The sequence below is a fragment of the Dromiciops gliroides genome, chromosome 2 (assembly GCF_019393635.1).
Source record: "Dromiciops gliroides isolate mDroGli1 chromosome 2, mDroGli1.pri, whole genome shotgun sequence".
In the NCBI taxonomy this organism is placed as follows: domain Eukaryota; kingdom Metazoa; phylum Chordata; class Mammalia; order Microbiotheria; family Microbiotheriidae; genus Dromiciops; species Dromiciops gliroides.
Genome location: NC_057862.1, coordinates 152,849,207 through 152,876,790, shown reverse-complemented (window position 1 = coordinate 152,876,790; position 27,584 = coordinate 152,849,207). Strand labels below are relative to the sequence as shown.

The 27,584-nt window shown below is 42.4% G+C and overlaps 1 protein-coding gene across 1 annotated transcript in view; it reads left to right on the top strand.

Moving 5' to 3' along the window:
• Positions 1 to 9,685: 9,685 nt before the first annotated feature.
• The window catches only part of ITGA11 (integrin subunit alpha 11), a 156,531-nt gene continuing 138,632 nt past the window's right edge, over positions 9,686 to 27,584 (top strand). The window contains exons 1-2 of the mRNA XM_043980465.1: positions 9,686 to 9,692; positions 11,207 to 11,318. Of these exons, the coding sequence (XP_043836400.1) occupies positions 9,686 to 9,692; positions 11,207 to 11,318 (119 nt within the window). The remainder of the gene's footprint in view (positions 9,693 to 11,206; positions 11,319 to 27,584) is intronic.

The window sequence follows — 27,584 nt, the reverse complement described above, 5'->3', positions numbered from 1 at the left end:
ATATTATTATTATTATTATTATTATTATTATTATTATTATTAACTTGGAGAGACAATTTTCACTAAAAAAGTAGGCTCACTGAGGACAAGGACCATTTTATTTTGTAGGGATATGAACTGAATTCGTAAGGTCATTCTTATGGGGAATTCCTAGGGGAGGAAACTCCCTCTACCAGTTCAGATCAAAACTTTTCTTACAATGTACAGTTTTAGAGAGTTGCCTAAAACTAATAAAGTGGTTTGTCTAGATCACACAGATGGTCTGTGTCAGAGGTGGAGCTTGAACTAGGTCTTCCATGGTGTTGAGGAAGGCTCTCTATCCATGAGGTCATGCTGTCTCTCAATATGGAGAGATGAGACAGGATGAAATGAGAAAAGACACATATACACATGAGAAGTTCAGTTACAAAATAAGGCAACAGATGATAAAAGCCAAATAAAGAGGACAGATAAGCAGTAGGAAGTTCAAAGAAGTGAGAAATCTAGCTATAAATTCTGGATGTGAGCTGAACTAATAAGGACAGTCTTCATAAAGAAGGGGAGACTTTATCAGGACTCTGAAGATGAGTAGGATTTGTATAGGCAAAGAGTAGGGGAAGGGCATTGTAAATGGGCTGGAACAACATAGCCAAAGGCTTTAAGTCAAGAATGGATATGATATATGCAAGAGATAGTCCATCATAAAGCTATTCTGAGGCCCAAGGGGGCAACTTGAGCTGATCAGCCTGTGGGGTCTCCTGGGCTCTCCATGGCCAGCATTAGTTATAATATAGGTAGCCTCAGGAAGCCCAGTTTGCCAACTGAGGAAACACCAGTCATTATATTGGTTATTGTTCAGTTGTTTTCGACTCTTTGTGACCCCATTTTAGAGTTTCCTCAGCAAAGATACTGGGATGGTTTGCCATTTCCTTCTCTAGCTCATTCTACAAATGAGGAAACTGAGACAAACAGGGTTAAGTGACTTGCCTGGGCTCACACAGCTAGGAGGAATCTGAAGCTGGATTTGAACTCAGGAAGATATCTTCCTGATTCCAAGCCCAGTGCTCTATCCAGTGTGCCACCTAGCTTCCCAGTCATCACATAGAGAATATAAATAATGTTTTCATGGTTAGCCTGATATTATTCAGGAATACTAATAGTAACTCATAAGAATCAAAATTGCAAAAGACCCAAGGGCAATTGAAAGATATATAATAGACTGGGCCCTGTGCTTCTTCCCAAGAAATTCCCTCTTCTAAAGCAGATTAGTGCCTTATCTGCATATTACTTCTTAGAGAGCTCCCTAGAATAGTGGTATCAAACTCAAATAGAAACAGGGGTCACTAAATCATACATAAGGATCCCTGCAGGCCACATATTGACTTAGAAAAGAACACATGATGATAGATGGATGGATAGATAGATAGATAGATAGATAGATAGATAGATAGATAGATAGATAGATAGGATAGATAGATAGATAGATAGATAGATAGATAGATAGATAGATAGATAGATAGATAGATAGATAGATAGATAGATAGATAGATAGATAGATAGATAGATAGATAGAAGCATCAACACATCAAAATCAGATGGGAACTACATTTCAATCTGTTTTGGACCACACTTGGGAGTACTGTAGACTACATGTGGCCCAAGGGCCGGCACACATGCTTGACACCTCTGACCTTGAGCACTGAGAGGTTAGTAACATAGCAGGTGTATGTTAGAGGCAGCCCTGAAACCGAGGTTTTACTTTGGTTTTGAAGTCAACTTTTTATTCACCATGTCATATTAACAGTGATGACTTATGCATGAGTAGCAGAGTAAATGGTATCACCAAGGACAGATAGAACCAGAAAAGAAAATGGACTAGTCATGTAGTGGAAGCCAAAAATAACAGATGAACAGTCCAACTGCTGCACTGATACCTACAAACTACTGATTTGGCAGCAATCTATAATCTTCACCAAGCGATGCAAGCTACCCAGGGTAGAGAATAGAGCCAAGGGGGCAAATCCCTCCTCCCCGAGAAGGTATCCAAGTATATCAGTTCTCCCATCTGCAATGGAGCTATAAGAGCAAGACATAGCCGACTATGCCCCTTTATTTCCCTGAGTAGCAGGGGAGGGATGAAGTGTGTTCTTCTCAGGTTTCCTAAGCAAGAAAATCAGTGCTTGAAAGTATAAGAGGGGTGGGGCAGCAAGGTGGTGCAGTGGATAGAGCACCGGCCCTGGAGTCAGGAGTACCTGAGTTCAAATCCGGCCTCAGACACTTAACACTTACTAGCTGTGTGACCCTGGGCAAGTCACTTAACCCCAATTGCCTCACTAAAAAAAAAAAAAAAGTATAAGAGGGGAAAGTAGTGGTGGTGTGTCATTCGAAATAAGGAAATGATCGAAAGGAATCTGGCTAGAAAAATTTTTAAATGGGATATCTTGTAGACTGTCTCCATTAAAGAAAGACAAGTCTGTGTATCATTTCATTTGGAGAAATCAGGATGTATACTGGCTTATGTGTCATTTAGCTAGAGAAATAAGGAGGGATTACATTGAATTGTAACACAAAATGCCTATTTGAAAGGAATTATATTGATTTTTCTTTATGTCCCTTGTGCTTAGAACAGTGCCTAGTACTTAATATGTCCTTACTGTATGCTCATTCATTGATTGAAATGAATAAACATTTATTAAGCACCTACTATTTGCAAAGCACTGTACTGGGAATAGAAAAGGAAGCAAAAGATGGGCCCTGTTCTCAAAGAATTTGCAATCTAATGAGGGAGACAACATGTGAATATATATATATATATATATATATATATATATATATATATATATATATATATATATATATATATACAAAGCAAGCTATATACAGGATAAATAAGAAATAATTAACCGAAGAAAGACACTGGAATTATGAGAGTTTGGCAAAGGCTTCCTGTAGAAGATAGGCTTTTAGTTGGGACTTAAAGGAAGCCACGGAGATCAGTAGTCACGGCAGAGTAAGGAGAGCATTCTAGACATGGAGGACAGACAGAGAACATACCTGGAACCAAAAGACAGAGTGTCTCGTTCATGGAACAGCCGGAAGGCCAGTGTCACTGGATCAAAGAACACATTTTGGCGAGTAAGTTGTAAGAAGACTGGAAAGGGAGAAGGAGGCTAAATTATAAAGGGCTATGAATCATAGGATCCTAGAGATAACAGGAATCCACTGGAGTTTATTGAATGGGGAGAGTGACACAGTCAGACCTGCACTTTAGGAAACTTCCTTTGGTGGCTACATGGACTAGAGTGGGGAGCCAGCTAGCCTGCTCCGTTGGTTTTAGACTGTTCAGTCTGGTCATCTCTTGTGTCGAGCCTTGGTGGCAGGATAGTATCAGACCTTTCTGGAATAAAAAAGCAGTTTGGCATCTCTACTCCTTCCATGCCCCAACCCCAATTCCAGTAGTTACAGAGATGGTGGTCTGCACACAGCAGCAAGGTGCCAGGGCCTATACATGTGTGCTGAATGTCTGTGCTTGTCAGCAGCCAGCAGGGACCCTAAACATGCAGCTGAGGTGAATGTTAGCACAGTGGAGGAGCCTTGGCCCTTGATCTGGGGGATAGAAAGGCAGAAGTTGTTAATTGTCTCTTCCATTCTGAGACTGCCTTTAGGGAGAGCCCAGGTCTCAGAAGTGGTGTTCCTAATTTGACCTTTAATGGTGGTTGTAGAACTGATTGTGTTTGAAGGAAGGAGAGAACAAGAACCAGATATGAAATGTGATCTTCTTCATGGGGGCCATGGAGCTCTGGAGACTCTGGTTACCCAAGTGACCTTCCCTACGTGCCTATTTGAGTTTCCCTATAATGTATGTGTAGAGGCAGCTAATGTGGATAGAGCACTGGACCTGGGATAAGGAAGATCTGAGTTCAAATCCAGCCTTAGACACTTCTTAGCTGTGTGACCCTGGGCAAGTCACTTAACATTGTTTGCTTCAGTGTCCTCATCTGTAAAATGAGCTGGAGAAGGAAATGGCAAACCACTCCAGTTATCTTTGCCAAGAAAATCCCAAATGGTGTCACAAAAAGTTGGACACGACTGAAAACAACTGAACAACATAATGTGTATCCCCCTAGAAAAGTCCTTATATATTAGAATTGCTACAAACCACCTGAAACTAGAGACGAAAAGTGTAGCAAAGGGCTGGGCCCTGCTGCCCCTTCATCACAGTCACCTACTAGGTGCCCACTCTATGCACCTTAACCCTGTACTAATGCCCTACTCAAATGTCTCACTGCAGTGTGGACATGACCAGGATTTTGAAGGCTATACTAGCAGAATGTATACTTTGGCAGGTGCCCATGAAACAGAAAAGGCTTTGAGTAAAGGCTACCAACAATCTCATTTGTTTTTCAACCAAGGACCATGTTTTCTCAGGGGGGAAAAGGTGTCATTAGGGCTGGAATTGGTTGTGGCCAGTTGTATGTGTTAAACTGATCATCCTGTCTCTCTTATTGACCAATGATCTCTCCAAGAGATAGAACTCTATTTCCCCCAACAGGCTGAGGGCTTCCTATGGCTTCAGGTTCATAACTTCTTCATCAGACCAAGAATTTCCCGGGAGTAGACAATCTCTATCTAATTATACCAAGAATTCCCTGTGGATGAAAGCAAGGCAATTGCTAGAATCTACTTGACTGTTTCCTTCACAGTTCCTGGAATGAGCATTATGCTTTACTCCTTATGTTCCCTGGTGTCCAGAATGGTCTTGACTTTCTGAAACCACCCCCCGCCTACAAACACACACACACACACACACACACACATACACGCTGCCTCACCAAAGTGTACATATAATATAAATATCATCTCAATTCCCATCTCTTCCATGATGTCTTCCTCATCATCACATAGCAGATAGACTGCTGGACTTAGAGTCAGGAAAATCTGAGTTCAAATCCCAGGTCAACCATTTACTAGCTGTAACACCTTGGGTAAATCTCTTAATCCCTCTGAGCCTCAACTACCTCATCTATAAAATGGGGATAATAAACATACCTACCTCACAGGGTGATCATGAGGATAAAATAAAATGTTGTTTGTAAAGTGCTCTGCCAACTTTAAAGAGTTATCAATGTCAGATATTATTATTATTCTATTATAGTTGGTAGCAGCACAATTTACCATTTAGTTATTCACTAATTGCTTCACATGTATAGGTCTTGTTTCCCTGATGAGGCTGTAAACTCTGTGAAGGGAGGTGCTATCCCCTGAATTTTGCTTTTTTCCACCACTGTGTCTAGCAAAGAGCTTAGAAAAGAGTAGCCAATAGTCTAATTAAATATGTAAGTTAGTTATCAGATAAACTGAAGCCACAAAGTTTACACTAAGAAGAATCTGTCAGAATCTCTAGTCTAGATTGGTAGAAATGAAGGTAAGAACCAGGGAAATTGGCCAATGGAAAGATCAAGCCACGATGAGATTGTCCTACCTTAAATTTTTTAACACCTGAGGCATGGGGCTTTGGAAGCTAGTGACTCCAGAATAATTCACAAGGAAGGGCATTGTATCAACATACTCCCACTGCTCCGAACCCATTTTAGGAGGATATAACTGATCACTCTTTTTTGTTTGTTTGTTTGTTTGTTTTCTTGTGAGGCAACTGGGGTTAAGAGACTTGCCCAGGGTCACACAGCTAGTAAGTGTTAAGTGTCTGAGGCCGGATTTGAACTCAGGTCCTCCTGACTCCAGGGCCGGTGCTCTATCCACTGTGCCACCTAGCTGCCCCAGATCTCTTTTGGAAAAAGAAGATAAGAGATTCTGAGAAAAGGAAAACAAGTTGATGTCACATTGGCTGTGGTTCAGAACTCTATCAAATGAAGGAAAAATTGTCCCAGAACACTAATTCATCTTCCTCTGTTATGTATGCTGAGGGTAGACAATTTGAGGGTTGCCCAAGAATCTCCACATTTTTTGAGACTTTTTCTCTGCCATGTTACCTTTTATTCCCCTCAAAAACATCACTTTGGGTTTTTCACTAAACAAACTCATCAGTCTGAGAGACAAACACATTCTCAGAGATTGGAGAGCTAGAATTGTCCAACATCCTTCCCCCAGAGGAAGGGATGCAGAGATCTCATTGGAGCCAAGGTTAGAGAGTTGGCTTTGACATCATTTTTAGGAAATTTGCTTTCACTTGGTTCAATCTGGTCAGAGTCGAATGCCAACTCAAAGAGAAAAACCAACACATTATAATTTAATTCCCCAGTCTGGGTTCTTTTCCCCTTTTCTCTGTGCCTGGAGTGTACTAATCCTTTCCCAACATACCATCACAATATATGCGTGGGGTGAAAGGATAGCAGGAATATTCCCAAATGGGTTGATCTTTCTATTTTGTCTACAGCAAATAGCCTTGAGGGACCAAATCTCATTCTGAAGTCCCTTTCTCTTTTGTTCAGTTAAGCCTTGATTTACACAAAGGCAAATTAAATGGTCACTGGGTGTGTTTAAAGGGTACCTCAAAAACATAAGCCCCTACTCTCACCAAAAACACCGTCATTACTGGTGGTTTAATCCTTTGGCATGGTGAAGAAAAAAGAGCTAGTCTCAGAGCCAGAAAGACCTAGGTTCAATTTATGCCCCTGAAACACACCCGGTGTGTGTCCCCTGAACAAGCCTTTTAACCCCTTAAATCTCTCGGCAACTCTCTAAGTCTCAGCTGCAGAGAATGTGCCAACCTGCATTGGCAGAAGTCTCCTTATCTGGGAGTCCCCTATTCCAGTGAAATCTCAGGTCCAGTCCCTTTCTATCATTCCTTTCAGCCTGACTATTGCTTTACCCCTGAGGTTTTCTTTGAAAATGTTAATCTTCAGGGCAAGTAGGTGACACAGTGGATAGAGCATTGACCCTAGAGTCAGGAAGACCTGAATTCAAATCTGAGCTCAGTTATTGGCTGGGTGATCCTGAGCAAGCCACTTAACCTCAAAGAGAGAAAAGAGAGAGAGACAGAGAGAGAGAGGAGAAGGAAGGAAGGAAGGAAGGAAGGAAGGAAGGAAGGAAGGAAGGAAGGAAGGAAGGAAGGAAGGAAGGAAGGAAGGAAGGAAGGAAGGAAGGAAGGAAGGAAGGAAGGAAGGAAGGAAGGAAGGAAGGAAGGAAGGAAGGAAGGGATATGGGAAAAATGGGGTAAGGGGAAGGAAGGAAGAAACAAAGAAACAAAGAAAAATGTGAGTCTTTTTGGAAAGAGAAACCCATTTATGATGGGTGGTATGAAATAGTGCAATGACAGAGTCAGAGGCCCTAGGTTCTAATCCCCTCTCTATTAACAATTATGTGACCTTAGGCAAGTCTCTTAATAATAATGACATATAGCACTTACTATGTTCGAAGCACTTTGCTATTATTATCTCACTTGATCCTCACAACAGCCCTGGGAGGTAGGTGCTCTTCTTAACCCCATTTTACAGATGAGGACACTGAAGCAAAGAGTAGTTAAGTGACTTTGGTCAGTAAGTGTCTGAGGCCGGATTTGAACTCGGGTTCTACTGATTCTGAGCTTGGTGTTCTATGTACCACCTAGCTGCTTAACCTTTCTGGGCTTCGGTTCTCTGAAGATTAACAAAACAATCTCTAAGCTCCCTGTCTAGATCTAAAACAATATGTGGTCCTCTTTCCATTATGCTATCCTGACCTATCGCTGACTTCCCTAACAATATGAAAGGACTAGTCCCTTGTGGCCGGGAGGAGGCAGAAGAAAAGGAGAAATGGGTCCTGGCAAGGTGAGATGGGAATCTCTGAAGACAAATTTCTCTAGCCACACAGTTTTCTTATAGAGAGTGTCTAAGCCTGCAGATTGGGATGGCGGGGGCAGGCCTGGATTTCCCTGCCTGGTAGTGGCATGCTCTCCTCCTGTTTACATTCCAACTCTCTCTCTTGGACAGATTAGGGCAAAAGAGGGAATGGGCGATGGCAGTGTGGTGTCCCCAGAAAACCCAGGAAAAATCCAGGGCTCTAGTTAACAATCTTGCCTGTGGAATGCTCTCCTCCAAGAATTTTGTGTAGGAAGGTAGGGGAATGAGTGTGTGTGTGTGTGTGTGTGTGTGTGTGTGTGTGTGTGTGTGTGTGTGTGTGAACATATGCAGGATTCTGGATTCTGAGACTTCCTGGATTGACTAATGAGGACATGATGATTTTAGCAAAACTTAAGTTACTTATCCAAAACTTCTGCATCCCGCATTCAAACCCCCAACTCTACACACACACACACACACACACACACACACACACACACACACACACACACACACACACACTACTGCCAGCCCTCCATATGAACCCCCAACCCTACCCCCCCACATACACATTTACACCACACTCTACTACCAGTCACACAATCTCTTCAATTAGTAGGTATTCATTGTATACCATCTATGTCTCAAGCACTGTACCTGGCTCTGAGAATACGAGGGCAAAAATCAGAGTCCTGTGCTCACTCAGGAACCTTACATTCTATTGGGAAAGAGCCTGTCCATATCTAATTAGATACAGGCATATAAAATAAACACAAAGTCATTGGGGAGGGGCACTAGCAGCTGGAGGTACGGTGGGGGGGGCACAGGAAGAGCCTAATATAGAAGGCAATATTTGAGACGAATTTTGAAGGAAACTTGGGATTCTAAGAAGCAGAGGCGAGGAAAGGAATGGACTTCAAGCATGGGGAGACAGCTCATGTACAGCCCCAGAGATGGGAGAGAAGACGTCATGTGAGAGGAACAGAAAGATAGGCAATCTGGTCCAAAAAGCGCATGAAGGGAAGCAATGTATAATAAGACTGAAAAGGCAGTTTGGAGCCGGGTTGTAAAGGACTTTAAATGCTGAAAAGACGAATTTATATTTGATTCTAGAGGTAATAGAAAACCACTAGTGTTTATTGAGCAAGGAAAGGAAAGAATTGAACCAATGCTTCAGGAAAATCACCCTGGCAGATGATTGGAGTGGGGGAGAGGCTGATTAGGATATCGTAATAGTCCAGGAGAGAAGTGATGAGGACCTAAGCTGGGGGGGGGGTAGCCATTTGAGTGGAGAGGAGGGGGCAGATATGAGAGATGTAGTAGACATAGAATCGACAAGACTTGAGGACTGTCTGGATATGTGGGGTGAAAGAAATAAGGCATTAAGGGCAATTCCAAGGTTGCAAACCTAGGTAACTGGAAGAATATTGATACCCTCAATGGAAATGGGAAAGTTCAGAGGAAGGATAGGTTTGGGTAAAACCATATCTGTGGGGGCAGCTAGATGGCGCAGTGGATAGAGCACCGGCCCTGGATTCAGGAGTACCTGAGTTCAAATGGGGCCTCAGACACTTAATACTTACTAGCTGTATGTGACCCTGGGCAAGTCACTTAACCCCAATTGCCTCACTAAAAAACAAAACAAAACAAAACACACACAAAAAAAACCATATCTGTTTTGGATTTGTAAAGTTTGAGATGCCTATATGACATGCAGTTTGATATGTCCCCTAGGCAGATGATGGTGTGGGACTGAAGCCCAGGAGAGAAACTAGGGCTTTCTAGAAATATCTGAGAGTCCTCCACATGGAGATGATAATTGAACCCATGGGAAGTGATGAAATCACCAAGTGAAAATAGTATAGAGGGGAAAGAAAGGAGGGCCAAGAACAGAGCTTTGGAATACATGCAAGGTTAGAAGGCAGGAGATGGATGGTGAGTCAGGCAAGGAGAAGAAGGAAGTGGTCAGACAGAGAGCAGTGCCAAGGAGACCTTGGTCAACAGTGCTAAATGCTAAATGCAGATTGATCAAGGAAGATGAATTCAGTCATGAAAAGCGGGGAATAATTGAGAGGAGAAGGGTTAAATGACTTTTTCCACTTCTTTGTCTTCCTCTCCCCGGCTGAACAGCTGTGCCTGCAGAAGCCTAAACAATGTTTTTTAAAATAGTTCATAATGAGGACATCCCAGTCAGTGCGCCTCATAGCCCTGGGAGGATCCAAGTCTGGGACTTGAGGTTGGAACTCAGTTCTTAGGCTCTTGTGGAGACTGGGAATACCATTTGGAAGGGGGTGGGGATAGAGAAAGAAAAAAGATTGGGGAGGTGGGGAAAAAGGAGAGAAAGAATGAAGAAGGAAGGCAAAGAAAGAAAAAGAAGAAGGGGGAAATGAAGAATAAAACAAAGATAATTATAGGATCATAGATTTAGAGTTGAAAGGGACTATAGAAATCATCTTAGCTAACCCCCCTCATTTTACAGTGGAGCAAACCTGAGGACCAAAGCCTTGTCCAGGGAGCATGTGACAGGCACTGTATTTAAACCTAGGGCCTCTGGCTCCAAACCCAGAAGTCTTTCCCTTGCACAAGGCTGACATGGGGAAACCAAAGAAGAAAGGTAGTAGTAAAATTAGAATGAAGGGGAGAAGAAAGAAGGGAAATAGGAAGACAAAATTGGAGAAGGAAGAAGGTAAAGAGGTAGATAGGAAGACTGAAGAAGGGGGAGGAGAGAAAAAAGGGAAGAAGAAGAAAAAAAGGTACAGGGGTGAATGGGAAGGCTAAGCGGGGAAAATGTTCCTTTCAGAACCAGTGTTGAGCAATTGTGTTCTTTGCAGCTGGGCGCAAAATCTTGGCCCTTCCAGGACCCAAGAGAGAGGGGGCTGTGGAGGAATCCCATGATCATGAAGAGCCCAGCTAATGACTGTTACCTCACAAGAGGATCAGAATAAATAACAATGACCTTGAATGAATGAATGATAAAATTACTATCAAAAAATTACTATGTGCCAGTCACTGGGAATCCAAACAGAAGAAAATAAGATAGCTCCTGCCCTCAACAAGCTTACATTCTTACATTCTGGTGGGGAAAAGAAAATACACAAAGCAGAGCTAGAAGGGAGCGGGGTGGGGGGAGTCAAGGTGGCATGGTTTGGAAATGAACAGGAAGTGACACAGAAACTTGGTTCTGGACAAGATGAGGTGACAATTCACCTACCAGAGCCCCTATGCCTCTGGGACTTAGATCCTCCTCAGGTGTTTGTATCCTATCAGTCAGTCTCATAGTCTCATAGTCTTCTTGAGATCACTTAGCAGACTGAGGAGTCCCAAAGGACTGCCCTCAAATATGCTACCCTAGCTAGAGGGGTCTTACCCTGCCGATCTCTGTCCTCTTCCTGCTTTCTCTCCCTTACTCTGTATGGGGGTAACTGTCCTCTCTTCTCTCTCCCCTACAGGGTTCAGTGATACCTTCAACATGGACACCAAGCGGCCCCGGATCATCCCAGGCTCCAAAGAAGCCTTCTTTGGCTACACTGTACAGCAACATGAGATCAGTGGGAAGAAGTGGTAAGTGAACAATCTGCCCTCTCATCTACCTTTTATGTCCCTACTCAGTTAATTGCCCTAATACATAAATCTGGTCATATCACTCCGTTGCTCAAATTTCTTCCATGGCTCCCTATTACCCATCTCCCTAGTCTAGCATTTAGGGTCCACTCTATCTTTCTACCATATTTCATAGTATTCAGTTTTACCTACTCTACATTATAGCCAGACTGGACGACTAGTTATCATCCAGACGTAGTTTCACCTTCTGTCTCATTGTTCGAATTGTTCCCTAAGCTTGAACACCCTACCCTTGAATTCTTGGGTTTTTTGGTATTATTTTGCACTTCAAATGCTATCATCTCCACTATGTAGATCTTCCTGATTACCCCTTTCCCTGGTCAGTATTATCCTTTCCTCCTTGGCCCCTCCTGTTATTTTTGTTGTTGTTCAGTTGTTTCATTCTTGTCTGACTCTTCCTGACCCCCCATTCGGGGTTTTCTTGGCAAAGATACTGGAGTGGTTTGCCAATTCTTCTCCAGCTCATATGACAAACGAGGAAACTGAGGCAAACAGGGTCACATAGCTTGTGTCTGAGGCCATATTTGAACTCAGGAAGATAGATCTTCGTGACTCCAGACCCAACGATCTATCCCCTACATCACCTAGCTGCTCCTCTAAGTGGTGTGGGACAGCCTAAAAGTGATATGGGCCAGAGAATGAAGAGATCAATCAATCAATCAATAAGCATTTATTAATCCACTATCCTAGAGTAGGCACTAGGAAGACAAAGGCAAAAATAAAACAATCCAGTCCTCAAGGAGCTTCTGTTATAAAATGAATGATGGCGCAATCTGGGACGGCTTCATGGAAGAGGTGGGATTTGAGCTGAGTCTTGAAGGATAAATAGGATTTAAATGCCAGGACAAATTCCCTGGGCTCCCTGAGCTATTGCCAAATCACAGCTGGAAGCATTATGGGAAAGGGCTAGGGCCAGAAAGCAGGCTCCAGCCAGATGTTACTGCTGGGGCTGAAGGGGATTATTTGCAGGCTGAGAAGAACAAACAAAAAGATGATTGTAGCGCATAGGGTGCTTCAGGCAGACACAGCACTTTCCGGACATCTTTGAGCCCAACCAAACTCCTTTCTGTCTGCCTAAGTCAGCATGAAACCAGTTATGTTCCTCATGACCTCACCTTCCCTTTTAGCCCTCAGGACCTCCTTCCCCAGCTCCACTTCTTATCAGGTTCATAGAAGCCCAGCATCTCTGCTTATAGACAACACACTGAATAGCACTCCTCACCCCACCCCACCCCCCACCCCCGGATCTAAAGCCTCAGAGAAAAGGGGAGATACAATTTTTAACACCAAGTCTGATTCTCATTATGCCCACTGCCTGATTTCATTTAGGACTTGGGAAGATGAACTTAGACTTATTTTCATGCCCAGAGCAGCCTCTGTTAAATTACTCTTTTATAAAGAATTAAACCCAAAGGATAGCAAAGCATCAATAATGACCATCAATACCTAGCCTGCTCTACCTACTGCCTAGTTTCCTAGGGACAGTATTAACCAGACTAAATTCCTTCCTCAGTGATTAGCATATCCTCCCCATCCCAGTGATTTTGGACCCTGACTTTCATTGTACAAATCCCATTCCCAATCCCCCACTGCCCACTCCCTTGTCTCCATCCCCCTCAGCCCAAACCCACACACACATCCCACGTAAGATTGACTCACCCCTTCCATTGTGTTCTCCAAAATGCCTCATTACTGCAAGATATTCCCTTTATGCTTCCTTATTTGTTTAGCTATCACACACCACACCACAAAGGCTTTTCCAAACCTTTTCATCCCTCCTCAAGCCTCCCATGGCTCCCACTCTCCCTCTCAGCTAAGAACATTGCCTCATATTTCATTGAAAAAATTGAGGCAATCCTCCTTGAGCTCACTTTTCTCTCCTGCTCCTCATCTTCATCACTTATGTGAGGGCCAAATTTAATATATGGAGATTTAATTGAGTGTTTCACTGTAATATTGGGGTCCTGGAAATAATGAGGGACCCCTAGGTCCAAAGCTCCCTCCCCTCCAAACTGCCTTTTTAGATATTTCTCCCAGGCCAATAAGAAAAGAGCCTAACAGTCTCTTTTCCACAAACGAATCAGGTTTTATTAATGGGAATAAAATAAACAGCAAAGGTGAAATTAATAAAATCAAAGACAAGGGAATAGGGAAAAAGAAATACGGATAATCCCCCTAACTCTAACCTAAGTCTGTACAATCCCCAAACTCGCTTCCAATTCAGCTAATTCAAAAGAGCAGGGCTCCTATGTTAACTCACCACCTGGGGTCTGTAGCTTCAATGGGAAACAGCTTTGAAGTCAGGGCTCTCAGGACAAAACTACCAAGAAAGAAACTCTTTCTGTCTGCTCCTGCAGCTCACACCACCAGAAAGAGAGTGTGCTCCCCTCAACGAGTGTCTACTCTCCTTCCCCCAAAGGGGAGGTCCTTCAAACTCGATCGGAGAGTGGTTTCTCCTGCTGACATCAGCAGCATATGTCACTCAGGACAGGCCAGGTGTGGCCCATCCCAATCAGTCTGCCAAATTCCATTATCTTACCACACTTAGATACCCTCCTCTGCCATTTCCTCCTTCACTCCTGTGATATATAAAAAAGACAGACCTTCTTCTTGGGAAAGCAAAGCCCTGCACTTGGATGACTGATCCTATTCTATCCAATCTTCTCCAACAGACCATGCCTTCCATCATCCCCACCCTCTCAGTCATCTTCAATCTCTCTCTGACTCCTAACTGCTTCCCTACTACCTACAAAGATGCCCAAGTCTCCCCCATTCTCAAAAATCCATCACCTAAATCTGTTCACTCCCTCTCTCACCTATAACCCTCCTCCCTTTCATAGCTAAAATCCTTGAGTAGGTGCCTTCACTTCCTTTCCGATCACTCACTTTTTAATTCTGCAGTCTGGCATATGACCTCAGTATTCAATCCAAACTGCTCTGCCCAAAGTCACAGATAACTCTTAAATGCTAATTTAATTAATTGATTGATTATTTAAATGCTAATTAAATTCTAATGCCCCCTTCTCAACTCTCATCCTTCCTTGCCCTCTCTGCAGCCTTTGACACTATTGATTAAGCCTCCTCTCCTTGATCCTCTCCTCTCTCTAGGTTTTCATGACACCATTCTCTCCTGGTCTTCCTAGTTGTCTGACCACTCCTTCTTAATGTCCTCTGCAGGATCTTCAACCTGACCACTACATTAAGTGTGGATGTCCCCTGAGACTCTGTCCTCGGCCTTCTTCTCCCTTATGCTATTTTACTTTGTGATCTCATTGACTCCTATGGATTCAATGATCATCTCCATAGAGATAATGCCTGGATCTATTTACCCAGCCCTTACCTCTGCCCATTGGATATCTCTAACTGGATGTACAATCGAAATCTTAAACTTAATATGTCCAAAATTGAATTCATTATCTTTTCCCCAAAAACACTCCCTCCTTCCTAACTTTCCAATTATTGTCAAGCACACCCCCATTCTCCCAGTCATCCAGTCTTGCAACCTCAGTGTCATCCTAAATGCTTTCCTCCCTCTTACCCACTATATCCAATATGGTGCCAAGTCTTGTCAATTCTACTTTTCCCTCCTCTTATACTGCCACCATCCTGGTACAAGATTTTACCAACTCATACTTGGACTGATGATTGGTCTTCCAGCCTCATGTCTCTCCCCACTTCAGTCTATCTTCGACTCAACTATCAAAATGATTTTCCTAAAGCACAGGTCTGACGGTATCACCCACCCTTCCCCACAGCAACCTGCCCTCCATTTACCTCCAGAATAAAATATAAGATATTGACTTCTTTGTTTGGTTGGTTGGTTTTTTGTGGGGCAATGAAGGTTAAATGACTTGACCAGGGTCACACAGCTAGTAAGTGTCAGGTGTCTGAGGCCAGATTTGAACTCAGGTCCTCCTGAATTCAGGGCCAGTGCTTTAGCCACTATACCACCTAGCTGCTCCCCCTCCTCATTTGACTTCTAAAGCCCTTCCTACCTTTGCTTTTCTTATGCCTTACTTCCATTTACTCTACAATCTAGGGACTCTGGCCTTCTGGATGTTCCTCAAACAAGACCTTCCATCTCCCAACTCTATGCATTTTCACTGTCTCCCATTCCTGGAATGCTCTCACTTTTTAGCTCCACCTTACAGCCTCCCTTCAAATCTCAACTAAAATCCCACCTTCTTCAGTATGCTTATCTCAGTGCCCTTTAATGTTAGTGCCTTCCCATGGACATTTCCCCCAATTTATCCTCTATAGAACTTGTTTGTATGTAGTTGTTCACATATTCTCTCTCCCATTACACTGTGAGCTTCCTGAGGACAGGTACTGCTTTTTACCTTTCTCTATATACCCAACATTTAGTGCATAGAGCTGTGCACATGGTAGGCACTTAATAAATTCTTGACAATGTGTTGACTTGAATAAATTCCTAGACCTGTTCCATTCCAAGGAACTTTTTATTCAATCAAGCCTCACAATCTAAGGATTAGGAATCACTAGGTAGCTTCCGCCCCTTCATCCTCTATGTGGGTAGGTGGGAGCATGGGTGTTGCTATATCTCTTTTCAGCTGATTCCAGAGAGATTTTATAGCAATGTCTTCTGTCTTAGCCTATGCTTCAATAACTCAGTGGTCCTGTGGTCTCCTTTATATATTTTTAAAACCAATTCTTTTTTTTTTTTTTTGGTGAGGCAATTGAGGTTAAGTGACTTGCCCAGAGTCACACAGCTAGTAAGTGTCAAGGGTCTGAGGCTGTATTTGAACTCAGGTCCTCCTAAATCCAGAGCCGTGCTCTATCCACTGTGCCACCTAGCTGCCCTATATTTTTTAACTAAAGCTCTTCATAGCCTGCCTGGAGCAACCTATTTTTAAAACCTTATTATATACCATCCCCCTTTACTTATTCTGTGGTTCAGTGAAACTGGCCTTCTTAGTGCTCTTCCTACATGACATTAGATAGCCCTTCTTGATGCTGTCTTTGCATACTCATACCTGGAGTTTACTCCCTCCTCACCTGCATCTATTAGGATCCCTAATTTTCCCAGCATAAGGGGCAGCTAGGTGGCGCAGTGGATAGAGCACTGGCCCTGGATTTAGGAGGACCTGAGTTCAAGTCCAGCCTCAGACACTTGACACTAGCTGTGTGACCCTGGGCAAGTCACTTAACCCCAATTGCCCAGCAAAAACAACAACAACAACAACAACAACAACAACCAGCATAAGTGCTACCTTCCTCATGAAGCATTTATGTATCTCCCAGATGCTTATGCCTTGTCCCACAAAATAATTTTGCAAATACTTATAGAGGTACAATACTGTCTCCCTTTAAAGAATGTAAACTCTTGGAGGGCAAAGATAATTTCATTTCTGTCTTCATGTTCTCAACACCTTGCACAGTGCCTGATACCTACTGGGTATTTAATAAATGCTTATTGATTGTTGAAATGGGTACTCTTCCACTAGTGGAGATACAATTAGGGAAGAATGAAAGGGTTGCCAATCAGCAGTGAGGACTCAATAAATTGAGATACACAAATAGGTAGCAGACCTGATCGACACATTTTTGTGACTCTCTCCAGCACTGCTCAGCAGTATACAAAGATAGCCGAAGGGAGCCAGAGATTCAAGGACAGAGGATAATATACTACTGAACTGGCTTTTTCCCAGTCCTCATTCTTCTGGACTCCTCTATGTTATTAAATCATCTTCGCCTTCTGTATTCTCTCTCTGGGTTTTTATGTCCCTACTCTCTTGCTTCTCCTCTGACCTCTCTGATGATCTTCTTTGCTGGATCTTCATCCATATTCTGGTCCCTAACTGTGAATATGCCTCTAGTTTCTGCCCTGGGTCCTCTTGTCTTTCCGTCTATATTTTTTCATTTGGTTTTGTTATCTCAGAAACTCCTATGGGTTCAATGATCATATCTAGGCTGATGATCCCAATATCTTTATATCCAACCCCAGTCTTCCTCAAGCTCCTTTCTCACATCACCAACTCTCTACTGGACACCCTTTTAAAAAAAATAATAAGCTTTTTTATTTATAGTTTTGGGTTCCAATTTTTATCCCTCTTTCCCTCCCTCCCCTTCCTCCCTCTCTGAGGTAGCAAACAATCACGTATGGGCTATACATGTACGATTATGTAAAACATTGCCATATTTGTCATTTTGTATAAGCAATCTTGATTTTTAAAAATGAAAGAAAGTGAAAAATAGCATCTGTTCCATCAATATCAGTTCTTTCTTTGGAGGTAGATAGCATGTTTCATCAATAATCCTTTGGGATTGTCTTGAATCACTGCAATCTTGAGAATAGTCAAGTTATTCACAGTTCCTCATCAAACAATATTGCCATCTCTGTGTACAATGCTCTCTTGATTCTGCTCACTTCACAATACAGGTCTTTCCAGGTCTTTCTGAAGTCCTCTTGCTTGTCATTTCTTATAGCACAATAATATTCCATCACCATCATATATCACAGCTTGTTTAGCCATTCCCCAACTGACGGGCATTCCCTTGATTTCCAATTCTTGGCCACCACAAAAAGAGCTGCTATAAATACTTTTGTACAAATAGGTCTGTTTCTCTTTTGGGGGATATCTTTGGGATATAAACCCAGTAGTTATATTGTTGGATCAAAGGGTAGTTCTTTGGGCATAGTTCCAAACTGATCTCCAGAATGGTTGGATTTTTTCATAACTCCACCAACATTTACTGGACATCTTGACCTGTAGCAAACTCAAACTCTCCATGTCCAAAACAGAACTCATTATCTTTCTCCAAAATTTCCTTATTACTATCTTTTTCAGTTTTTTAATTTTTTCTTTAAATTTTTTTTTCAGTTCTAAATTTTCTCCCTCCTGCCTGCCCTCTACTGACTATGTATATGAAGTCAGGGCAGCTAGGTGGCACAGTAGATAGAGTCATGGGCCTAGAGCCAGGAAGACTCATCTTCATGAGTTCCAATCTGGCCTGACATTCACTAGCTGTGTGACCTTGGTCAAGTCACTTAACCCTGTTTGTCTTAGTTACCTCATCTTTAAAGTGAGCTGGAAAAGGAAATGACAAACCACTCCAGTGTCTTTGCCAAGAAAACCCCAAATGGGGTCACAAAGAGTAGGACATGACTAAAAATTACTCCAAAAAAAAAATCTACATTAACCATGTTGTGAAAGAAAGAAAAAAATTTTAATTGATAAAGTTTTAAAATATGATTCAATTTGCACTCAGTTCATCAGTAATCTCTGGAGGTAGATAGCATTTTTTTCATCATGAATCTTTTGTTGTAGATCACTATATTGATCAAAGTACTTAAGTATTTCACAGTTGATTATCTTTACAATATTGCTGTTATTGTATACAATATTTTCCTGGTTCTGCTTACTTCACTTTGCATCAGTTCATATAAGTCTTCCCAGGTTTTTCTGAAACCATCCAGTTAATCATTCTATTACTACTAAAAACACTACCAAACTCATATGTACCATATTCACAACCTCAGTGTCATCCTGGATTCCTCATGCTCAATCATCATAAATCCAATCAATTTCCAAATCTTGTTTCTACCTTTACAATATCTCTCCTATATGACCCCTTCTCTACTCTCCCAACACTTATCCTGATTCACATCCTCACCTGGACCATTGCAACAGTCCTCTGATTGGTTTCCCTGTGTCAAGTCTCTTCCCATTCCAATCCATCCTCCACACAGCTGCCAAAGTGATCTTCCTAAAGTGTAGTCCAGCGAGGCCAAAAGAAAGAGACAGGTTTCTGTGAGTGCTAGAAGATGGAAAGAGTTTGAGATAAAGGCATTTAGGATGAAAAGGAACCCACTGACAATAGATAAGGTGCAGATTTCCAAGGGATCCAATGAGATGACCAGACAGAGGTGAGAAATGGACTTTGTAGGAACAGGTAGGGATCAGAGTATGGAGAGAGATAGCAGGTTGAAAAGGTTTTCACTTTATCGGATGGCAACTCTGAATTACAGGAATAAAGGGAATAGGAGGTCCAAGTTTGCTAGCCATAAGATGGGGAAAGAACCAGAGTGGAGGTCCTGTGATGATCGAGCTCACTATGAGTGAGAAATTAATAGGGATAGCTTCAACAGATCATTACTCCAAACTCGGCTCTCTGGGAGTGTGTCAAAACAGGTTAACTTATCCACTACCAACCACCTCCTGTTTCCACCCAAGCCCAGACTTTTTTTAAAGGAATGAGTAACCAATAGTTGTTACCGAGCATTGCTCTTATCATGGTATCAACATTTATCAATTTTCTTCTGTTCTTATTTTTTTACATATATATATTTAAAAGGCTGTATTTTTGTGCTGTGAATTTATGGTAGAAAATGAATAATGTATTTTTCCTCATGTGTATTATATATAATGTGTGTGCTTCTCAGAAGGAAAATAAACTTTTTTCTGCCTGGGGACCTTGGCTTATAGGTGACAGAGAAAAGCACCTACGTCAGTAAATATTTTGTGTTCAGGCCTTCTAAACCTAACCAAACTTACCACTCGCCACTAGGCCCAGAGCCTTCTTTTAAGGAAGTAGGGAGTAAAATATAACAAATCCAAGATAGCCTTAATGACATAAAAGTATTATAGATTGCCAGTCCAGCTGTCTGTGATAGTCTGGGAAATAGGCATTGTTCGTTCATTTGGTTTTTCCTTTATGGATTGTTGGGCTGATCTCTTTTGAGCCTTCATGGATTTTGTTGATGAGGTACCATAGTATTCCAGAGTTTTATGCAGTCAGTATAATATAATCCCCAATTGGGAGCATCTGGAAAATCTCACCATCTATGGAAAATCCTTCTACCATTTGAATTCTGTACAGAAAAATTCAACATGATAGAGGTTAATACCTTTGGTAAGTATCTCCTCATTTATGCCACGCTCGATGCTTATAATCAAAAGATCATTGAAGCAAGTTATTTCTTTTAGCTAAAATGTATATAACTCTAAAGTTTGCAAAACAACTTATTTATATTATCTCATTTGTTGCTCCTCACAACAACCCTAGGAGGTAGGGGCTATTCATTATCCCCATTTTGCGGATGAAAAGACTGAGACTGAGAATTCAATGACTTGCCCCAGGCCACATGGCTAGAAGTACCTGATATAGGATCCCAACTCAGGCTTTCCTGAGTCCTCCCTGGTCAGCAATGCACAATATTGCCATGTGCTCAGGCACCCATCCCGGACGGTAGGATACACTGAAATTTTTGAATGCATACCATGCGCTCACTGCCTGTGAGGGGACAGCCCATATAAACGTGACTGACCCAGATGAAGGACCAAAGGGATCTTTTGTGCCTTACTTAACAGTGCTTGGGACCTCAAAGGAATGTGTTTTGCTTCCATTTCATTTGGTTGACCCTTCCTATACCTCCCTCTTAACAGCCCCTCCCCTCACTCCCCTGGAATTTAGAATGGGGGAAGCTGACGGAGCACTGGGGCCCTCAGACATCTTGAACAGTTTTCCCAATGTTTGGGGGTTTTAACAACAACAACAAGAATTCCTGTTGCACCAAGCGCTCTCTACCAGAGTTTCTGAGTCCCTGTGTATTTTCAGGGAAATTTAATCCACATGCCTCTAATTCATTTACATTTGAACCGTTATGCTGGCTTTCCAAAATCATTTGATGTCCCAGAAGCCCTGGTGAAGGCTTCACTAAGGGCTCTTGGAGCCTTTGGTCCCCTGGAGCAGGAAGTCCCCTGGTGCCAAGAGAAAACAAACCTGAATCCCGCAAGTTTCTAATTTGCCTCCAAAGCCCATAAGGTCAAAGTGAGCCTCAGTCTTAGCTGGGCATTTCTACCCTCATCTCTCCAACTCCCTTAAGGGTGGGGCGTCTGTAAGGAGAAGCCAGACCAGCCTCCACAGAGATTCTAGGAGGGATTCCCCTTTGGCACTTAAAACAATCTAAAGGGGGCAGCTAGATGGCACAGTGGATAAAGCACTGGCCCTGGATTTGGGAGGACCTGAGTTCAAATTCGGCCTCAGACACTTGACACTTACTAGCTGTGTGATCCTGAGCAAGTCACTTAACCCTCATTGCCCTGCCAAAAAAAATCTAAAGGGAGAAGGCCAAGAGGTACCTGATGTAGTGAATAGGGCCTTTGACAAGGTTCAAATCCCATCCCAGGCATTTAAAAGCTAGGTGACTAGGCAGGGCCTATATCTATATTTTGGGTTGGGTTTTTTGCTGGGCTATGAGGGTTAAGTGACTTGCCCAAGATCACACAGCTAGGAAGTGTCAAGTGTCTGAGGTCAGATTTGAACTCAGGTCCTCCTGAGTCCTTTATCTACTACAGCACCTGGCTGCCCCCAAGTCTTATCTATGAAAATGAGGAGGTTAGACTCAATGACCTCTAAGGTCCATTCCAACCCTAAATCTGTGATCCTATGAAGGGAAAAAAAAGTAAGATCAGTTCCTTTATTTGTAATAAGAGGTTTTCTGACATACTTAGCTAAAGGGGGGAGGGTGTGGATAGAGTTATCCATATATACTGAGGAACAAGAGGAAGAAATTGAGAGGAATAAAGAAAGAGAAGAAGAGATCAAGTGGGGGACAAAGGGGAAGATTCTGGACACTGGAAAGAAGGGAATTGGGGAAGTGGGGAAGGGAAGAAAATGAACATTTATTAAACATTTACTATATGCCAGGCACTTTACAAATATTATCTCATATGATCAGATAAAAAATTAAAAGCGAAATATTGGACAGCATCATTATCTGGCCAAAATTCTTTGTATATTTCACTTGTGAGCTCTTTTGGATGTCTCACAATTACAAATTTTAATTTATTCGTTCCTTTTACTTTAGTCAGTTGTCATGCTGTTAGGTAGGATGTCTTCATTTTCAGAGAAAATTAATTAAATCCAAGTCAAGGTTCTCTACCTTCTTTAGGCTCTATTCCCCTCCCCTTTTGGAAAGGAGTCACATGGTACTGAGCCCAGTGAAAAGATTCTTGCAGGAGAATAAAAATTAAACAAGTTTTTTAAAAAAGAGAGAGAAGTATTGGAGGGGAAGGGAGGAGAGAGTTATCCATACATATGGAAGAAAGAGGAAAATTGAAAGAGCTAGAAAAGGGGAGAGGGGAGAAGAAAAGAAATTGATTGGAGAGGGATAGAAAGGAAAATCCAGGAAAGTAGGAACAATGAAGAGAAAAGACAGGCATGATTAAGACAGAAGACAAGGGTTGAGAAAAGAGGGCCGGGCCACTCAGATACATGTTGAAAATTATAGACAGTCTGTGGATCTGCCTTTAGGCTGCAGTTTTGCTTCTGAATGGTTTGGGAGAACGTTTGCTTGTCTGGGTGATCTCAGGGGCTCTGGGTTCCTATATTCCCCGACTGAGACAAAAGGCAGAATAGATCTAGGGAATCCACAAAGAACTATGGCAGCAGACAGACACGCTTCCTCCCCCACCCTACTGCTGGTCCACCAGAATCACTCCTTTGGCAAGAAACAGCTCGGGAGGACCTCGTGCCAGGGTGTGAAGCTGTGCCCAGGCAAACGATGGGCTGACACTTGGACTTGGACCACCTGCTACCAATACCACCATGGTTATATGTTTTTCCCAGGGCAAAGTACCAGCTGTCATTTCAGCCAAACTAGAGGGTATGTATGTGTCTGGCCAGCATTGGCAGCCAGACCCGATGGAGGAACCTTCCATTTCAGGGGTGGGGCTATACCAGACTTTAGAGAAAAGGACAAAAGGCAGGATTCAGTGGGGAAGTCAGAAGCATCATGATACAACAGAAACAGACGTGGCTCTATTATCTGAAGACCCAGATTCAAATGCTGCCTCTCGTGCCTACTACCTTAGTGACCTCTCTGAGTTCCAGTTTTCTCATCTGTCAAATGAGGGGGTTGGAATTAGGGCCCCTTTTAGCTCAAGATACACATTCCTAATTCTGTGATCTAAATTCCCCTTTCAGGACTGCTCTTCTTCTTGTTTCTCTTTTTTTTTTTTTTTGTGGGGCAATGAGGGTTAAGCGACTTGCCCAGGGTCACACAGCTAGTAAGTGTCAAGTGTCTGAGGCCGGATTTGAACTCAGGTCCTCCTGAATTCAGGGCCGGTGCTTTATCCACTGCACCACCTAGCTGCCCCCTCTTATTTCTCTTTTTTTTCCTCTCTCTGATCCAGATCCCTACCCTTCATTATCCCAGCATGCAACCCACACGCACACACCCCTCCCCCCAAATCAGGATTTAATCCTTCTTATTTATCCCAGGCAACTTCAGATAACTAAAAGACAGCTGCCTCCCAGGCACTTTCTTCCTTCAAAAGAAAATGATTTGGAAAATATTGTTCTCTGAATAGACCATAAACATCTATTTAGGACACAGTTCCACAATTCATATGGCATGGTCCAATGGAAAGAATTCTGGATCTCAAATTAGAAGCCTTGGACTTGAACTCTGGCCCTGCTACTTACTAATTGGGTAACCTTGGGCAAGTAACTTCATCTCTTTAGTCCTTAGTATTGTTTTCATGTGTAAAATTGAGGTGGGGGGAGGGAAGAATATCGGACTAGATGATCCCTAAGGTACACTCTATCTCTAAATTCAGCTCTAAAGGACAGAAAGAAAAATTTGGGGGGGGGGGGGCAGGGCAATGAGGGTTAAGTGACTTGCCCAGGGTCACACAACTAGTAAGTGTCAAGTGTCTGAGGCCGGATTTGAACTCAGGTCCTCCTGAATCCAGGGCTGATGCTTTATCCACTGCACCACTTAGCTGCCCAGAAAGAAACAGTTTACTATGAGCCATTATCTCCATTGATCCTCACAACAATCCTGGGGTGTAGGTGCTATTATTAGCCCCATCTTACAGTTGAGGAAACTGAGGCAGAGAGAAGTTAAATGACTTGCCCATGGTCACACAGATAGTAAGGGTCTATAGCCAGATTATGAATTTAGGTCTTCCTGAATCCAAGGCTAGAGCTTGCACAACCTAGTTTCTTCTATTAATGTGATCACGTGTAATAAATAATAATAATAATAATAATAGCACTTATATAGCATTTTAACATCTGTAAAAGACTTTATATATATATATATATAAAATCTTATTTGCTCCTCACAACAACCCTGGAAGGTCAATGCTATTATTACTCCCGTTTTACAGGGGGAAACTGAGACTTAGAAAAATAAGTGACTTGCCCAGGGTTACACAACCTAGTAAGAATTTTTGTTTGTTTGTTTTTTCAGGGCAATGAGGGTTAAGTGACTTGCCCGGGGTCACACAGCTAGTATGTGTCAAGTGTGTGAGGTCAGATTTGAACTCAAGTCCTCTTGAATCCAGGGCTGGTGCTTTATCCACTGTACCACCTAGCTGCCCTCTGCTAGTAAGAATTTGGGGCAACATTTTAACTCAGTGCTTCCTAACTTCAAGGCCAACTCTTTATTCATTATGCCAGGATTGCCTTTCCCCATTAGTTTAAGAGACTAAAAGCATCCTCCTCTTCACTTATCCCTTCTCATTTCTTTTTCCACCCACTGTCTCATTCCCTCTCCTCCCTCTTCTCATCATCACACTTATTGCTTTTCCTAAAAGTGCCAACAGTGGGTAATTTCAAGCAAGTGAGGGAGGAGTAAGAAATGGTTAGGGCCATCCCATCAAGGGCCTTACCCAGATCACCCTGGGTCCTGTCCTCCTCTTATCCCACCCCCATCTTGCACTTTAAGCTCTTGTTTTGATGAAGGCAGGCAGCTCCGGACTGGGAATGAAATCAGGAAGCTGCCTGCAATATGTCCGTCTGAATCCAATATTATTAGTCTCACTAAGTCTCAAGTCTATAAACTTTAGGAGAAAGTAAAGTGAGAAATAACTTAATCCAGAAGATTTATCACCAGCAAAAGCAACATTTTTCTCATTCCAGTTGTTACTCCAAACTTACCCTGGTGAGGAGGTAGTTAGCTCCCTGGTACTGTGACTTAGCAAGGGGTCTCCACAAGTCATGCACTCACAAATTTAGAGGAACGAGAATTGTGCCTTAAGGGTAGCCCATCCAACTTTCCGATGGAGAGATATTGGCCAGTTTCTGCTCCACAAAATATCCAGCTCCATTCAGTGCTTGGCAAAACCATACTAGGGCCTCAACCTCCTATTGTGGGGCAGACCCTGATGTGGAATGAACAGCTTCAGTTCACATATACCTTGAATTAAAGGAACCATCTTATCCCTTAATGATAAAAATAACTGGTTTTATATAGCACTTTTAGGTGTGCAGAGTGTATGGCATGTCACCCATTTGATCTTCATGACTTTTCTCCCCATCTTACAGATGATAAAATTGAGGAAGAGAAACAGTCATCGATTTGTCAAATTCACAGAGCTAGTGTCAGGAGAAGCTAGAGACGATCCTAGGTCTTCCAAGCTTCAAGTACCCCAATTCTACCTCAATGCCCCATACATACAGGTGAAGAGGCAGAGACAGGAGAGCAGCTCATCTAAAACAGAGAATAGAGGCATCTAGGTAGCCCAGTGGATAGAGCACTGGGAAGACCTGAGTTCAGATTCTGACTCAGACTCTGTCTAGCTGTGTGACCCTGGGCAAGCAATTTATGCTCTCTCAGCCTCATTTTCCTCATCTATAATAATAGCACCTACCTCCTAGAGTTGTTGTGAGATAATATCTGTAAAGTGCTTTCTAAACTCTAAAGTGCTATATAAATGTTAACTTTTATTCATATCAAAGATCATTTATGTTCCAAAGTAAAAGTCAGCCAACATGGATCAAGCCTTTACTCTGTGCAAGGCACTGTACTGAGTTCTAGGGTTACAAAGCTATAAGACATGGCCTTTCCCTTCCAGAAGTTTACAATCCAAGAGTGCAGGACAGAACAGGTACACAGATAACCTTCACACAAAGCATATGCATGCCAGGAAACCTCTAAACAGGCTTACTTTTAGCTGTGAGGGGATCTGAGAAAGCTTCATGGAGGAAGTGTGGTATAAGTCCCTAGCCCTATATGATTCTGATGGAGTATTCTGCTATAGTGTAGGAGTACTGTGCTATGAGAAACGATGAGGGGAGTGGTTTCAGAAAAACATGGCAAGACCTATATGAACTGATGCAAAGTGAAATGAGAAGAAACAGGAGATCATTGTGCACAGTAACAGCAATGTTGTAATGCTGAACTATGAGAAAGACTTGGCTACAGTGCAATGATCCCAGACAATTTCAAAGGACTCATGACTTTTAAAAAATGCTATCCACCTCCAGAGAGAAAGAACTGACGAACTCTGAGTACAAATTGAAGTATAATTTTCTCACTTTCTTTTTCTTCCTCGTTTAAAAATATGACTAGTATGGAAATATACTTTGAATAATTTCACATGTGTAATTGATATATTGTTTGCCTTCTCAGTAGATGGCAGAGGGGGTGGGAGGAAGGGAGATCATTTGGAATTCAAAATTTAAAAAGAAAAGAATACTAAAAATAAATAAATAATAAATTGGAATGTTAAAAATAAACCCATAGGCCTACAGAGACAATGAATCAGGGAGAAGAAAGGAGAGGTCATGCTATACAAGAATACCTAAATGAATTGAGGGTATTTAGGCTGAGAGGAGAAGACCCAGGGGAACATGACAGCTATTGTTTAGACTTGTCCTACTTGGACCCAGAGGACAGAACAATGAGCAATAGATAAAACGACTTCAGATTAACTTAAAGAAACGTTTTCTAACAGAGCTATCTATAAAGTGGAATGGTCTGCCTTGGGAGATTGTGTCTTCCTCCTTACTGATAGAATGTTATAGGAGGAAGAATGGAGTGGAAAGAATGGTGCTCCCCACCCCACTCTTCACCCACCCAGGGTTGATCACCCTATTAGCTTCCTTACTCCCTTGCCCAGCCCAGAGTCCCATTGCTTCTGGGATGCCTTCCCCCTAGGGCAGACTGTCCTTGTTGAGACACCTGATCTGGAGTCCCTCGTTGGCGATCAGAGATGTTGTCCATAGTCACTCCCAAAGTCAACTCTTTGAGAGCAGGGTCTTATAACTTTCCCTTGGTCTTCATTGAGCACAGTTTCTTTTTTGTTTTGTTTTGTTTTTTTATTTTTTTTACTGAGGCAATTGGGGTTAAGTGACTTGCCCAAGGTCACACAGCTAGTAAGTGTTAAGTGTCTGAGGCCAGATTTGAACTCAGGTCCTCCTGACTCTAGGACCGGTGCTCTATCCACTGCG